Source organism: Heloderma suspectum, chromosome 3, assembly GCF_057233095.1.
Source record: "Heloderma suspectum isolate Gila_16-S chromosome 3, 16-S_ref, whole genome shotgun sequence".
In the NCBI taxonomy this organism is placed as follows: domain Eukaryota; kingdom Metazoa; phylum Chordata; class Lepidosauria; order Squamata; family Helodermatidae; genus Heloderma; species Heloderma suspectum.
In genome coordinates, this window is record NC_139460.1 from 2812088 (window position 1) to 2828025 (window position 15938).

The 15938-nt window shown below is 43.6% G+C and overlaps 1 protein-coding gene across 12 annotated transcripts in view; it reads right to left on the reverse strand.

Annotated features, from left to right (window-relative positions):
* The window catches only part of NUMA1 (nuclear mitotic apparatus protein 1), a 105990-nt gene that overhangs the window by 53500 nt on the left and 36552 nt on the right, over positions 1-15938 (reverse strand). For all 12 annotated transcript variants that reach the window (XM_084842271.1, XM_084842264.1, XM_084842263.1 and 9 more), the window contains one exon: positions 2282-2352. In XM_084842271.1, coding sequence (XP_084698397.1) covers positions 2282-2323 — 42 coding nt within the window. In that variant the 5' untranslated portion in view covers positions 2324-2352. The remainder of the gene's footprint in view (positions 1-2281; positions 2353-15938) is intronic.

Below are 15938 nucleotides of genomic sequence, written 5' to 3' on the forward strand. Positions count from 1 at the left end.
AATTTTGAAAGCCATGGGAAAAAATAGGTCTTTTCCCTGGGGTTTTCAGGGAAAAAAGGAAATTTTGGGAAAAATACAAAAATAAGCAATACCTATTTTTTTAGCACTCTTCCCCAGCTGGTGCCTTCCAGATATTTTAGACTTCAGCTCCCATCAGCCTCAGGCAGCATGGTCAATGGTCAGAATGCTGGGCATTATAGTCTAAAATAACTGGAGGGCACCAGGTTAGGGACGGCTGCTTAAGGACTATAAAGCAGCCTTCATGCTCCTAAAGTTATATTACATATAATTGGGTTGCTTATAAAATTATAGTTACATTTTAAAATGTTTATAAGTAAATTCAGTTAGTAAATTTGTAATTATTGTCTGAATAAACTATACTTTTAAATTTAATATGCCAAACGTGATCATTTTATGAGCAAACCAAGTTATACATAATATATTTTAGGATCTTATTTCATGTCTGACCAGAAGAAACTTCAGCAAGTAGTCCTTGAAACATCTGAATAATCTTAGAAGCCTGAAGCAGAAAGAACTGGGGGCAGAGGAAGAATGGCATACAGCATCTGTTTCTATTTGTAAGGAAGTTAAGGAAAATTCCTAAACCTATTCCTGTTTGTGCGGTGGAGTTTTCCTAACGCAAGTTAACACAACGGCCAGGATCCAAAGAACTACTTTAGGCACGTGCAAGTGGAATTTCTCACCATTTCCCTTGGAACAGCAGCCCTCTTCTCAATATGCCACATCCAACTGTTTATGGAATTCCTTTCAGTGTTGGTTTGTTTGTTTGTTTTTAAAAAAGAGATATGCCCTGTGGCAAAATGGGGGGGGGGGCACTCCTGTACAGGAAACACAAGCCCAAACCTCCCTTAGATACATTAAGCACAGTTCTTTGTATCCAGGCCAATGTAGCCTGGTTTACTTTTTAAGAAGTCTTGACTGGGCAATTATGATACTTTCAAAAACACCACTTCCAGATTTCAGATGCTTCTGCCATTGCATTATGAAAATTTCAGCACTTCTTTCTAAGTGTTGGAACTTCAGTAGAAACTGCATGCTGTTGTTCATTACTGCCACTAGGGTAAGACATGGTGACATTGGTGCATCACCAATTGCACTGGTTCCCAGTCTGTTTTCCGGCTCAGTTCAAAGGGCTGCTTTTGACCTTTACATCCCTTCTTAGCTTGGGACCAGGACTGCCCTTCTCCACAGGTGCCTGTCGCTACACAGAGATCTTCAGCAGACCCCTTCTCCAGGTTCCCATGCCACCTGAGGTATGACACCTGACTACTGGGAAAAGGTGGCCTGACTACGGAGTGATTTCGCCAGGGAAGGGGACAGCATTCCCAGGTACTTCCCTCTGGCAACTTTTCTGATGTCATTTCAATACAAGGTGAAGACCCTTTATATTTTCTCAGGCCTTTTAATTATTTCCATCTGTTTTAATCTGACCTGCTTTGCCTTGGCTGGATTTGTTGTTTTTATGTTGCTCACATTGAGTTTATTGTTTTTAATTTATTTTGGTAAGTTTTTCATCTGTATAGTTTTCATTTGTTTTATTGTGTTTTGAAATTCTGTAAGCCACCCTGGGTTTTTATTGAAGACCAGGTACAAATCCCTCCAGTAAATTAAACACACACACACAAACCCCGTTAGACAGAGACTGAGCAAACCCCCCCCCCCACCATTTCAGTCTTTCCAAGTCAGCTATTCCAGCTCCCAGAGGCAAGGCAATCCCCCACCGCCAAAATGAGCAACGCCTTAAACGTACAGATGCATACAGTATACCCATTCCCGAGCTCCTTTTCCACAAGGCAGGGGTGGATGGAGAGAAGGTCTTTCCAACTTTTACGGCACATTATTGCCCCCTATTCCCCAAATCACCCAAACGCCACAGGACTGATCAAACTTTGCACCCAGAATTACACGAAATAAACTTGCACAACTTCCTTAGTTTACCACCCAAGTTAAGTGTGATTGTTTTGACTGCATAAAAGTCACTGGACTCCTGCACTGCTTACTGCTCCTGTTCTCCAGCCTTCATTTCCCTTCAGTCTTCCTCACTTGTCCCTGAAAAATAACTGGTTCTTACAACTGTCCTTTTTTCACAGGAGTATTAGCTGGATTGGCAAGACAGCAGTGCAAAGGAGACAATCAGTTATACTACCACTTTGAACAGTGATCACACAGCACAGTAAGGCTGGAGGTAAATACAGGTGCTACAACTCAAGTGGCAATCACGTCCCAAGTGCCTACCAAAAATAAGGAAGGGATACTTTACCCAGGCAAGGAGAGCTGAGGCTCTTGTGTTGTGAAGAGACATCTTTGTGCTTTGTCAGGTTACCTTCCAACCTAGAAAGGCCAAAAGAAAGGGAAAACTCAGTTAAACGTCTTGAGACGTTTTCATCCCCGTTCAAGAAATTACACTTCAACAGCAAGACACAAGTAAAAGCAGCTGTTCTGTCTTTGTGGAAATCACAACATCTTTCACAAAAGGAAAAAAAGGGTTTGAAACTTTACCACCACCCCTTGCTTCTAAAACGTTCTTGGCACTTAGTATTCAAGAAAATGGCCTTGCTCAGTGTCCTTGAGGTATACAGACAAAAACACACTAACTCCTTTCACAACCTGTTCTTGCACCTCAAATCTCATATTCAAGAGAACACTACAGTGAAAAAGGCATGGACTAAGGTTTAGTGTTACATTCCTTGATGGTAAGAAGGCTATTCTATTACTGTATGAATCTACCATATACAGATGTGACTACTGGCCCCTCTAGTCCTGGAGACGTTGGGGGTTGAACCTGGGACATTATGTGTGTACAGGATGTGCTCGTATTAACCAGGTTTCACAGTTATACCAGCCACTCAGTATGCATTTTCTCTAGCAAGGACATGCAAATGGGAAATGGATGTCATGTCAGTGATATAAAACCAATCTATCCTCATTTCTCCAGCTACCAATCTTTCTATCCCCATAACTTGCAACAGCTTCCATAATACCCAAGTCACTCACCTCCTCCCCTGATGAAAAATAATCTATTTTGTAAAGAACAGCCATTATGTTATTTACACAGGACTGCACCATCTCACATATCTACAAGGAGGTTCATATCTTCGAAAGCTCTGCCAGATTAAGAATTCTCTGCACAGGCAAAAGTATGCTAGGGTGCATCCAAATATACAACTCCCCACAAAACATATGTACGTTGCCACAGTCCTATTTAGTACTTAAGTGCTGGGACTGGCTCTACGTGGACATGACTGTCATGAAAAAGCTTTAGATCTTGGCTTCAAATTGTTAGGATTTCCCAGTACAGGACTAGGGGAAAACTAAAGACGTTTCTGTGGGAAACAGAGAACTTTCAGTGACTTTGAAGAAGTAGAATATTTTTTCCCAGAAGCAAGGCAAGCAAACACCAGCCTTTCAGCACAATCAAAACATGATTCAGTTGCCCCAAGCTACAGCTGCTGTTTGCCCTGATGTGGTGGCAGAGGGAGAGCTGGGTGCTGCTCAGCTAGCTTCAACTTGCCAACTGTTATCAGGGAAATGCTGAGCTGGGGCTGGCTGCTATGAACCAAGATTCCAAGGAAAGGGATGAACATGACATTGCCTTTTGGAATTCGTACCATGAAAGCTTCTCGCAGTTGCATACAATCTTAAATTAGAAGCTGGAACTTTACATAACTTGAGCTTTGTTTTCCACAAACACCGCTGTGAGAACAGGGGAAACAATGATTCATTTATATAGCACTCCTGTATCCAGAGCGACTACCTTACTATCCTCATCTCATCCAACCTCACAGCAACCCTGAGCAGGATGAAATTATCTAAATCAAGTTTCAGCTTTCTATGTCATACATTTTTTAAACAAGCATGATTTGTAATTGGTTGCTACACCAATTAAAAGATGTCTGCTTGCCAACTTTGAGGGGAACAGCTAACCAAATCTGGCTTTCCAAGGTACTGCTTAAACCTGAAGCTTTCGACAGACGCCAAAATGGCATCCTTTCTTGTTTTACCAAGTATAAACCTCCTGCTTTTTACTGGTCTACCTAACTGCCATCTTCTTTGATTGCATTTTTCCCTTATTGTCTTGAATGTTAAACTTTTTCACAAGTGATATGGAACTTTACCTTAGAGTTATTGTGTGTGTGTGTGTGTGTGTGGGGGGGTGTCACATTTTCATTGTTTGTATTAAAGTATCAACTTGTTTAAAAGTCTGCTTTCCACTAAATAGAGCCCTCTGTAATAGTTGAGAGCACAATCGAAAACCTCTAGTTATGTACTCCACATGCCTTTTGCACTACAGAATTTATGCTTGCTTCCAGGAACAAATGTGAAATAAAAGGATTTCTCTTTGACTCCCTATCCACATGTAAGGACCCTAAGAAAGATCACTCCTTTGAAGAATGTAGTGCCCAGAACTTTCCAGAAGCAAGAGCTGGTAGCTACTGGTCAGAGCAATGTTGCTCCATGACATGAAGAGTAAATATCCATGCTGTTTGGCTGACAAAGACTAAATATTAGTAAGTTGCATAATAATAAGTTGCCCCTACTGTGTACTTTTGTTCCTGGTTTGTCCTTTTATATAAAAAAAACAGACATTTAATTCAATGTGACTAATCGAGGGTTGTGTTCAATTTTAAAATACTATGACAGTCATTTTTATATATTTGCATTACATTCAGATATCATTTTAAACCAGATTATTTGTCTTAGAGGCACTCATATAAATTTTTAATTTTAAAAATCCTTGATTTTTAAATCCACATGACTTTGTGTGAAAGGCAATTATACCTATTTTACAGATATGAAAGTGGGGGTTGCGGGGTGAGTGCTGATTGTTATACCTGCTTGAAAGAAAGAAAAAAGTCAAGGCATTACAAAGCCTTGGGAGTAGCACTTCTGGCCCAGATAGAAGATTGGAGAGCCACAATTCTGGTACCCAGCTCCAAGTCTCAACTTATGCCAAAGCCATCCTATAATACTGTAGCCGATACCTGACAGACTCCTGTTTCCTCAAGGAAGCCCAAGTCATCCTCCTCATAACTTGTTCCAGGGCTTCAAAGAGACTGCTGCTCCAGAAAGCAGCAGTTCTCCTTAGCGAAGCTCCACAGTTTCAGGCTCTTTAGCGAAGCTGGACAGGCCAACAGCACAAATCAGAATAAAGAGTAGACCTGGTCACTTCAAATCTGCAACAAAGCCCTGGTTTATGTGTGACACAATGGAGACAGCCTAGATTTTACATGAGTTTTCAGCAGCAGCATTTCTTCATTCTGAACTCCGAGAGGCTTTTCCTGCCATTGTGTCACACATAAATGGGCCCAGTGCTCTTCCACATTTTTATGAATGACTTGGAGGAGGAGGTGCAGGGAATGCTGATCAAATTTGCAGATGACACAAAATTGGGCAGGATAGCTTAATACTTTGGAAGACAGAAACAAAATTCAAAGTGATCTGGATAGACTGGAGCGCTGGGCAGAAAACAACAGAATGACATTTAATAGGGATAAATGCCAAATTCTGCACCTAGGAAAAAGAAACCAAATGCACAGTTCCAAGATGGGGGATACGTGGCTCAACAACACTACAAGCGAGAAGGATCTTGGAATTGTTGTCGATCACAAGCTGAATATGAGCCAACAATGTGATGTGGCTGCAAAAAAGGCAAATGCTCTTTTGGGCTGCATTAATAGAAGCATAGCTTCCAAATCCTGGGAAGTACAAGTTCCCCTCTACTCAGCACTGGTTAGGCCTCATCTGGAGTACTGTGTCCAGTTCTGGGCACCACACTTTAAGAAGGATGCAGACAAACTGGAGAGGGTTCAGAGGAGGGCAACAAAGATGATCAGGGGACTGGAAACAAAGCCCTATGAAGAGAGACTGAAAGAACTGGGCATGTTTAGCCTTGAGAAGAGTGAGGGGAGATAGGATAGCGCTCTTCAAGGACTTGAAAGGTTGTCCCAGAGAGGAAGGCCAGGATCTCATCAACCCAGAGTGCAGGACACGGAATCATGGGCTCAAGTGACAGGAAGCCAGATTCTGGCTGAATGTCAGGAAAAACTTCCTGACTGTTAGAGCAATACAACAATGGAACCAATTCCCTAGGGAGGTGGTGGGCTCTCCCACACTGGAGGCGTTCAAGACGAGGCTGGACAGCCAACTGTCAGGGATGCTCTGACTTGGATTCCTGCATTGAGCAGGGGGTTAGACACGATGGCCTTGTAGGCCCCTTCCAACCCTACTATACTATTCTATGATTCTACCCCTAGAATGTGTGTATCTTCAACATGGAAATCAGCTAGCTGATAGGAAACACGTGGGCAACTGAATTGGACTTCTGTGCTAATATGCACCAAATTCTGCAGCTGAAATGGAAACGTGCAGAACAGACAAATCTGCATAGCAGTCTCACTTTATTGGATGCACTTGTAGTATTTGGCATGTATTCAAAAATTGGCTTTAGTAACTGCCAACACATAGATCGCAGCCATTAAAAGAGAGAGACTGACTGACCGACCAAGGGGCACAGATAGTAGGCTCAAACATCTACCTGCATGCCCGTCCCAACACCGCAACATTATGTAAGGTCACAGGTTCCTGTCAGTTCAGCATTCATTTTTTAAATGTTTTCTTTAAATGAACAAATTTCTGTAATTCTGCATATGTAGAGTGTCCCAAGTATGTATAAGCCACTAACTTATTTTTGGGTGGCCCTGTTTTGCTTCCAACATGATAGGTCAGCTACCCAAGTTCTCTATTAGAGGGAATGATCAAGGCCCATGAGGAAACACTGGGAACTTTTGCTAAATTAAGTGCTGCCAACACCACATCCTCCCTAACTATGGGAAACCATGGGCTAGAACTCTTCCTTAGTTTCAATGCTTTCATCAATAATCGTCCATAAATATGCAGGCTGTTACAACCATGAGAGCTCTTTTAAAAAGGAGGAGGAGGAGGAGACTTCAGAGATTCCAGATTCTGCAGAACAGGCCATATTCTCTTCTTCATAGCTAGATTGCAACCTCACCAGCCAGCAAAGTTGTCTAGGGAGGAGGCAAACAGTGGAGGAGAGGTACACAAGGAGGCCATCACACACAAAGCTCTGTTCCTGAAAATCATCACCTTCTGAAGACAGTCTTTATTTTTTGAAAAATATTCTAGCAGCTGCTAGGTGACCATATTTTGTGCTGAAATCCTTACTAGTGATCACACAATGTTTTCAAGTAGCCCATAGCCAAGGAGGTTTTGACACTTACTACTACCCAGATCACCTCTATCTCCAGGGTGGGCACTGAGATCAATGTTCTGAAGCGTGTGTAAGTGGGGAGGGGATGCACACACAGAGACATGGGAGAGCAATCTGCAGTTCAAATGGAGCCAGGAGATACAGGTCCAGCTACAGCAACAAGGAGACATAGTTGCTTATTAGACTGTTAGTTACCTCCAGCATTTAGAGAGGTGGCATATAATTTTAAAAATCAAATAATACATCTGGATGGGGAGAACTGCCAACTCCAGCTGAACAAGGAGCTTCTAGTAAGCATGGCCTTGGCCAGTGGGCAGTTAAAGCTATGCTCCTAGGAAGATCCAAACTAAGCCTGCCAGAAACATCTACCTGTTCCAGGCAGCATTTAAGAGCATTCTTATCCCAACACCAAGCATGTGCCCTGTGGTATCAGAAAGACATAGCAGTCCATTGAGGCAGGAGTTCTCATAGGCAAGAGCCTACCTCCGTCAGGTGCATGAGGTTGACTATCACGGTCAAGATGATGAGCACCACTGAGGGTGGATACTCCTTCTGTTTTCACATTGCATTTATGGTGAGCCACAGGCACCGAGCTCACTTCAGTGTCACATACAAAGTGTGCAAGGCAACGGGTTAGCACTAGTAATTTCACTGCTGGATGCATCCCTACTGCTGTATGGTTTTCACTAAAGAAATAGCAGGGAGTTTGGGATTAGAAATATCGCTGCAAGATCTGCAAGATTTTATTGCTATCTCCCACTGGGATGTTTTACATAGAATCAGAGTTGGAAGGGGCCATCAGTGCAGGAATCCAGTTTAGAGCATCTCTGCTTGAATGCCTTCAGCGACGGAGAGCCCACCACCTCCCTTGGCAGTTGGTTCCATTGTCTGATTGCTCTGGCCGTTTGTAGGTTTGTCCTGATGTTCAACTGAAATCTGCCTCCCTGTAACTTAAACCTGTTATTTCATGTCCTACAGTCTTGGATGACAGAGAACAGGTTGCGACCCTCTTCGGAGTGACAACCCCTTAGGTACATGAAAAATCCTATCAAATCCTCTGTCAGTTCTTTCAATCTTTCCTTGTAGCTAAGTCCTACAAGAAAAGTAACTTCTAGTCCCCTGATCACCTTTGACGTCCTTCTCTGAACTCATTCAATTTATCTGAATCCTTCTTATAGTGTGATGTCCACAGCTGGACACAGTTTGTTACAAGAGACAGAATGGGCAGTCTGGAAGTAGAACATAACCACAGCAAGGTGGAGTTCCCTTTTCAGAATCTTCTCCCCTGCTCAGTGCAAGCAAACACAAAAACATCTCTCCCTCCATTCTGCCCATCTCTCTCTCTCTCTCTGTCTGTCTTTCTCTCTCTCTCACACACACACGTACGTTACTTTTCTCCTTAGCATGGAGGGCAAAGGAGCCAAGAAACCCCTTCAAATGACAGTGTAAGCCACAAACACTGTTGCTCTTTGAATCAATCTGGCTTTTAGGTTGATGTTTCCAGGATTTTTTGGACAGGTCTTTAATGTAGACTGCTCCGAGCACCATTTTGACTGAGAATGCAAGTTACAAATCATAGAATCATAGAATAGCAGGGTTGGAAGGGGCCTACAAGACCATCGAGTCCAACCAACCCCCTGCTCAATGCAGGAATCTAAGCCAAAGCATCCCTGACAGATGGCTGTCCAGCTTCACCTTGAATGCCACCAGTGTGGGAGAAAAGGCAGGCATACACACACACGCGTGCGCACCCTAGGAATGTCCGTGAAGGGCAGGCAATACTGGCCCCACCCCTTAACACAGGGCTCTTTTAATTCCTCCCTCCAGCACCAGAGGCCTTAGCAGAGTTCATCCATGGACCTCAGCAGCTAATCCCACAACCAATCAGAAGTGGATAATAGCGTGTTCCAACAGGCATTTGATCTGCTAACCTACTAAATATTTAATCTGTTTAATTTTAATCTTCATGTATGCTATCTGAATTCATGTTTTTTTTCTTTTTAAATGTATTTGGTTATTTCAGTATTGAGCATTTTTTCATGCAAAAGTTAGATAGGAATATTTTAGTAAACAAAAAGCAAACCACATGTAAGGCTGGAAGAATATTTCCAGTTCTGTCATGCCAGCATTTGGGGGTGGTTAGGGGGAGAGAAAAGGGAGAGAACAGTCTTGTGCATGGCCAACGCACCCACTCAGCTTTTCCAGGCACCAACATGAGTGTTTTCACTGCCCAGGCAATGGGGAATCAGGATCAAATGGACTAGGTGGCCTTGTCAACAAGAAAAGGTGTGCGTGGGGGGAACTATGTTGGGATTAAAATGGAAAGTGTGTGTGGGGGAAATGGGATGTGTCTTAGTATCTGCTACAAGTTACACAGCAAGACTCACTAAAGAGCATTACTGAAAGTGGCTTTGTTGTTGTTCAGTCGTTAAGTCGTGCCCGACTCTTCGTGACCCCATGGACCATAGCACGCCAGGCCTTCCTGTCCTCCGTTCTCTCCCGGAGTGTGCTCAAATCCATATTCATTGCATCGGTGATGCTATCTAGCCACCTCATCCTCTGCCGTCCCCTTCTCTTTTTGCCTTCAGTCTTTCCCAGGATCAGGGTCTTTTCCAGTGACTTTTCTCTTCGCATTAGGTGGCCAAAATATTTCAGCTTCAGCTTCATTATCTGTCCTTCCAATGAGCAGTCAGGGTTGATTTCCTTTAGGATAGACTGATTTGACCTCCTTGCAGTCCAGGGGACTCGTAAGAGTCTTCTCCAGCACCACAGTTTGAAAGTATCAATTCTTCGGCGCTCAGCCTTCCTTATAGTCCAGCTCTCACAGCCATACGTTACTACCGGGAAAACCATAGCTTTGATTAGACGGACCTTTGTCGGCAAGGTGATGTCTCTGCTTCTTACTATGCTGTCTAGGTTTGCCATAGCTTTCCTCCCAAGGAGCAAGCGTCTTTTAATTTCATGGCTACAGTCACCGTCTGTGGTGATCTTGGAGCCCGAGAAAATAAAATCTGTCACGGCTTCCATTTCTTCTCCTTCTATATGCCAGGAAGTGATGGGGCCAGATGCCATGATCTTAGTTTTGTTAATGTTGAGTTTCAAACCAGCTTTTGCACCCTCCACTTTCACCCTCAACAAGAGGCTCTTTAGATCCTCTTCGCTTTCTGCCATTAGAGTGGTATCGTCTGCGTATCTGAGGTTGTTGATAATTCTCCCGGCAATCTTAATTCCGACCTGTGATTCATCCAACCCGGCATTTCTCATGATGTACTCTGCATGTAAGTTAAATAAGCAGGGTGACAATATGCAGCCTTGTCGTACTCCTTTCCCAATTTTGAACCAATCGGTTGTTCCATGTCCGGTTCTTACTGTTGCTTCTTGACCCTCATACAAGTTTCTCAGGTGACAGTTAAGGTGGTCTGGTACTCCCATCTCTTTAAGAGTTTGCCACAGTTTGTTGTGATCCACACAATCAAAGGCTTTAGTGTAGTCAATGAAGCAGAAATAGACGTTTTTCTGGAATTCTCTTGCTTTCTCCATGATCCAGCCAATGTTGGCGATTTGATCTCTAGTTCCTCTGCCTCTTCGGAACCCAGCTTGTACTTCCGGTAGTTCTCGGTTCACATGCTGCTGAAGCCTAGCTTGTAGGATTTGGAGCATAACGTTGCTGGTATGTGAAATGAGCACAATTGTACGGTAGTTTGAACACTCTCTGGCATTGCCCTTCTTTGGAATTGGAATATAAACTGACCTTTTCCAGTCTTGTGGCCACTGCTGAGTGTTCCAAATCTGCTGGCATATTGAGTGCAGCACTTTAACAGCATCATCTTTTAGGATTTTAAATAGCTCAGCTGGAATACTGTCATCTCTGCTAGCTTTGTTGTTAGTAATGCTTCCTAAGGCCCACTTGACTTCACTCTCTAGGTGTCAGGAGCGCCCTAACTGCCTCTTGCAGTCCCCACCAATAGCCAACTCAGGACACAGACGACGAGGATTCTTTCCAAGACATTATTCCTCTATTACTTTATGACTCTTTCAGATACTAATCACTAGCGACAAACCAAGGAATAGCACTGGGGAAAGATAGCAGAGTAGCCTAAGCTCCAGGAAGGCAGTTGGTCCCTGTTTGAAGGAGAACCACGAGAAGACACTGAACTTATGGGCTAGGGAGAGATCCTCCCTCTTTCCCTTAGGTCCTCGGGCCGCAACTGTTGTTTGCGCGCCAAACGAGCGCTACGCCTCCTTTCTGCGCCCTCCATCTGTCGTTGCTCCCTGCGTCTGTGCCGAACATCCAGCAAGCCCCCCACCTGCGCTCTCTCACTGCCAGGGTCACTATTTATCCCAGGAATGCTGGCAGGAGGAATCTCTGCCAGCTGCTGTGCTTGTGAGAGATGAGCGAGCTCCTCTCCCACGGATTGCTGTTCCTCCTCAGAATCAGAACTGCTCTGGGGCTCTATTGGCTCAGTTTCCACCCTGACACTAGGATGTTTGGCTCGAATTCAGTGACCGCACTATCATGGCTATCAGGGACATTCAGATCTTTCCTGTATAGTTCTTCTGTGTATTCTTTCCACTTCTTCTTAATCTTGTCTGCTTCGGTTAGGTCCCTGCCTTCTTTGTCCTTTATCATGCCCGTCTTTGCACAAAACATTCCCATGGTATCTCCGATTTTCTTGAAAAGATCTCTAGTCTTTCCCATTCTATTGTTTTCCTCGATTTCTTTGCATTGTTCATTTAAGAAGGCCTTCTTGTCTCTCCTTGCTATTCTCTGGAACTCTGCATTCAGTTGGGTATATCTTCCCCTTTCTCCCTTGCTTTTCACTTCCCTTCTTTCCTCAGCTACTTGTAAAGCCTCATCAGACAGCCACTTGGCTTTCTTGCATTTCTTTTTCTTTGGGATGGATTGAGTTGCTGCCTCCTGAACAATGTTACGGACCTCCGTCCAGAGTTCCTCAGGCACTCTGTCTATCAGGTCTAATCCCTGAAATCTATTCCTCACCTCCACTGTATATTCATAAGGGATATGATTTAGGTCATATCTGAATGGTTTAGTGGTTTTCCCTACGTTCTTCAATTTAAGCTGAAATTTTGCAACAAGAAGCTCATGATCTGAGCCACAGTCAGCTCCAGGTCTTGTTTTTACTGACTATACAGTAAAAAATACAGTAAATACAGTAGGAGTTTCTCCATCTTTGGCTGCAAAGGACATAATCAATCTGATTTCGATATTGACCATCTGGTGATGTCCATGTGTAGAGTCGCCTCTTGTGCTGTTGGAAAAGAGTGTTTGCTATGATCAGCGTGTTCTCTTGGCAAAACTCGATTAGCCTTTGTCCTGCTTTTGTACACCAAGGCCATGCTTGCCTGTTATCCCGGTGATTTCTTGACTTCCTACTTTAGCATTCCAATCCCCTATGATGAAGAGGACATCTTTTTTTGATGTTAGTTCTAGAAGGTGCTGTAGGTCTTCATAGAACCGATCAACCTCAGCTTCTTCGGCCTCAGTGGTTGGGGCATAGACTTGAATTACTGTGATGTTGAATGGCTTGCCTTGGATTCGAACTGAGATCATTCTATCGTTTTTGAGATTGTACCCCAGTACTGCTTTTCCCACCCTTTTGTTGACTATGAGTGCTACTCCATTTCTTCTAAGGGATTCTTGCCCACAGTAGTAGATATGGTCACCTGAATTAAATTCGCCCATGCTTGTCCATTTGAGTTCGTTGATTCCCAAGATGTCGATGTTCAATCTTGCCATCTCATGTTTGACCACCTCCAGCTTACCTTGATTCATTGATCTTACATAAAGTGGCTTTATGAGCTTTCAAATATAAATTGGTTTTAGTAAAATGCCATAAATGAAAATCTAATTTTATATTGCTTGTCCCCGTATCTGTGCATCGAATGTGCCCTGTCACAAGCACAGTCAGGCTCAGAATGTGAACTTAGGGTTGTTAATGTTGGCCACAGCCCAAAGATTCCTAAACAGGGGCTATTCCTTCATTATGCAGCAAGCTACACCCAAAAGATCAACAGGATGAAGGGAAGAGTAATCTCAAAAGTCTGGCTCTGCATATACACTCAGCCCTGCAAGTAGAGAGGTACTAAAATGGTTCTCATCTCCACCCTCTACTAGGCTGTTAGAATCCCTGATCTTTAGTGACTCAGATGCAGAATTGTATTTTGTAGATACAGGTCATCCCAGAGTACAGCAGGCAACAGGCTCCGCCCTGGCTCACCATTTTGCCCCTGGCTCCAGCTGGTGGACCTCAACGCTCTTGTAAAAAGCAAAGCAGATCCCACAAACCTGAAGTTCACTGCTGTAAAACAGTTCAGACACTAAGAAGTGGGGCAGAAATTATGAAGCTTAGCATAAACATCATAGCAGATACACAGCCTCAAAGGCTTGTTCACACATTCTTTAGTCTGTATTATAAACTACTACCTATAGAATTAAAATTATAATTTTTCTGGGATGTTTCCAGTTTAGTTACAAAAAAGCCACCAATCTTGCTCTATTCCAGAGCTTTACGCAAAATGCAAGTATCACTAAGACTACCACAATGTTTCTTTCAAGACGGTCATTTTTGGAAGCAACCAAGCCTATTCATTCTTTCTCCACTGAAAATTTGCTGAAAATGTATATCATTTCAGGTGTGTCAGCATGAGGGTTAAGATCCAGTCTCCCCCACTCAGAACACTACACAGTTGTTGACTTGAGACAGAAACCACTTGCTGAAGCTCCAGTCTACAGAGTGGCAAAACAAAGAAAAATAGCAGTGACATGAGGACGAGATAAGCAGTCCACTGCCCAGTCCTACCCCATATGCTCACACACGCAGCCTCAATATCACTAGCTCTTGCCACATCACCTCAGCTAGAGCAACTTTTTCTTCCTGTGGCTGTCAAATCACAGCTGTCAAGGAGATCAAACATCTGGCAGAGATGAGCAGTTCACTTGTAATCTATTCCATCACCCCACCATCACCACCCCAAGTACTGCCAGGGGTCTAGAAACCCACAGAACTACAGTCACACAATAAAACCATGGGATTTTGCTAGTAGAGAAGCTGCAGTGGAAATCCAGACAGGATGGAGGGGATCCTGGTGGGTAATGCACTGGAGGGATGTTTTGAGCCTGTGTTCAACAGAACAGCCATTTCCCGCCTGAGCAGGCTCAGAGACTGGAATACCCCCGGAAAAGCAGGCAGCGGAAGAGGCTGGGAGTGCCTTTTACCAGCTTCCTCTAGTGCGGTGGTCCCCCTGTTCTAGAGAGGGAGGATCATGCCATGCTTATGTATGCTCTGATAATCTCTAGGATAGACGACTTCAGTCTGCTTTATGCTGGGCTACCCCTGAAGACAACCAAGAAGTCACGGCTGCTGCAGTATATCACTGCTCACCTGCACGATGTAAGGAACATTTCCAGCCAGCAATGCAACAGTTACACTGGCTGCCTATCTGCTCCCAGGCCCAATTAAAAGTACCACTGCTTGCTTTCAAATTCATGGGCTGGATCTACATGTCTTGGAGACTGTCCCTCTAAGCGTGAGCCTCGCCCTTCACATCAACCACTCTACTGGTCAAATTCTGCTATAAGTGAAAACCATCTGCAGGAAAGGATCAGGATGTTTCTGTAATGGCTCCAAAGCTGTGGAACGATTTCCCAGCTGTCCCTTCCTCTCCTCCTTTCACCGGGGGTGGGGAGGAGGTTCGGGTGTGTGTGCAACCATCACCTGCTCTGGAAGGCATTTGGCAGCTGACATGCTGCTTTTTATTATTTTATGGCTAACAAGCTAATTTGCTTTGTTTTAATGGGTCCCCCCCTCAAATACCATTTTAATTTTCTCTCAAGAGTTTACGTGAATGGTACAAAAGAGAAGTACATCATCCTTAATCCATATAAGCATAATACCTGTATTAGGCCAAGGAAGAGATCACTGAAAATATGCAAGCTTTTGAGATCACCAGATATCTTCATCAGACAAAATGTTACAAAAAGCAGGTTTGTGGAGGTGGGGGTAGAATAGGGAAGAAAACTCCCTGACTTGATGGTGAAGTCACAGTGCCTGCATGTTCAGAGTCCCAAGATGAAGTTAGGGAGCAAGGGTCTGTGCAGACAATCAAATTAGGCTCTGCAGGTCATGTGATGAGTACATGTTGAACCTGCAGCTGCCCCTAAGAGTACCTAATTCCATTAACTTTTTCATGTTACTCAAGTAGTCAGGTTCTGTGCTAGGATATCAAATGTGGCAATGTTAGCTTTCACATGACAAAAGAGGAAATCTTTAGGTTTCACAACTGCAGGCTGAAACTTGCAAGCGTGCAGTCACGGCATGCTAAAAGGCTGAGAAATTTAAAAAGCACACATTCAGTATTGGTAGGTGTGTACACCCTGCGTATAGTGACCATTTTGTTCAATGGTGCCCCCGTGCCTTGATGTTTACTAGTCTACAGCTTGTTACACATACTGCCTCTTCAACTTGCCAAACATATGAACTTTATTTGATCAGAATGAATTATACATGCAAGTTCTATTTCTGTTATGATATCTGACAGCTTTAGTAAGGAATTCCTTCCCTAGGCATTCAAATATTGAGGAATAGTAACACTTTTGTTCACAGTACTGATGTGCCACAAATGACTTACAGTGGTACCCTTTGGCTAGTAAAAATTCACAGGCTAC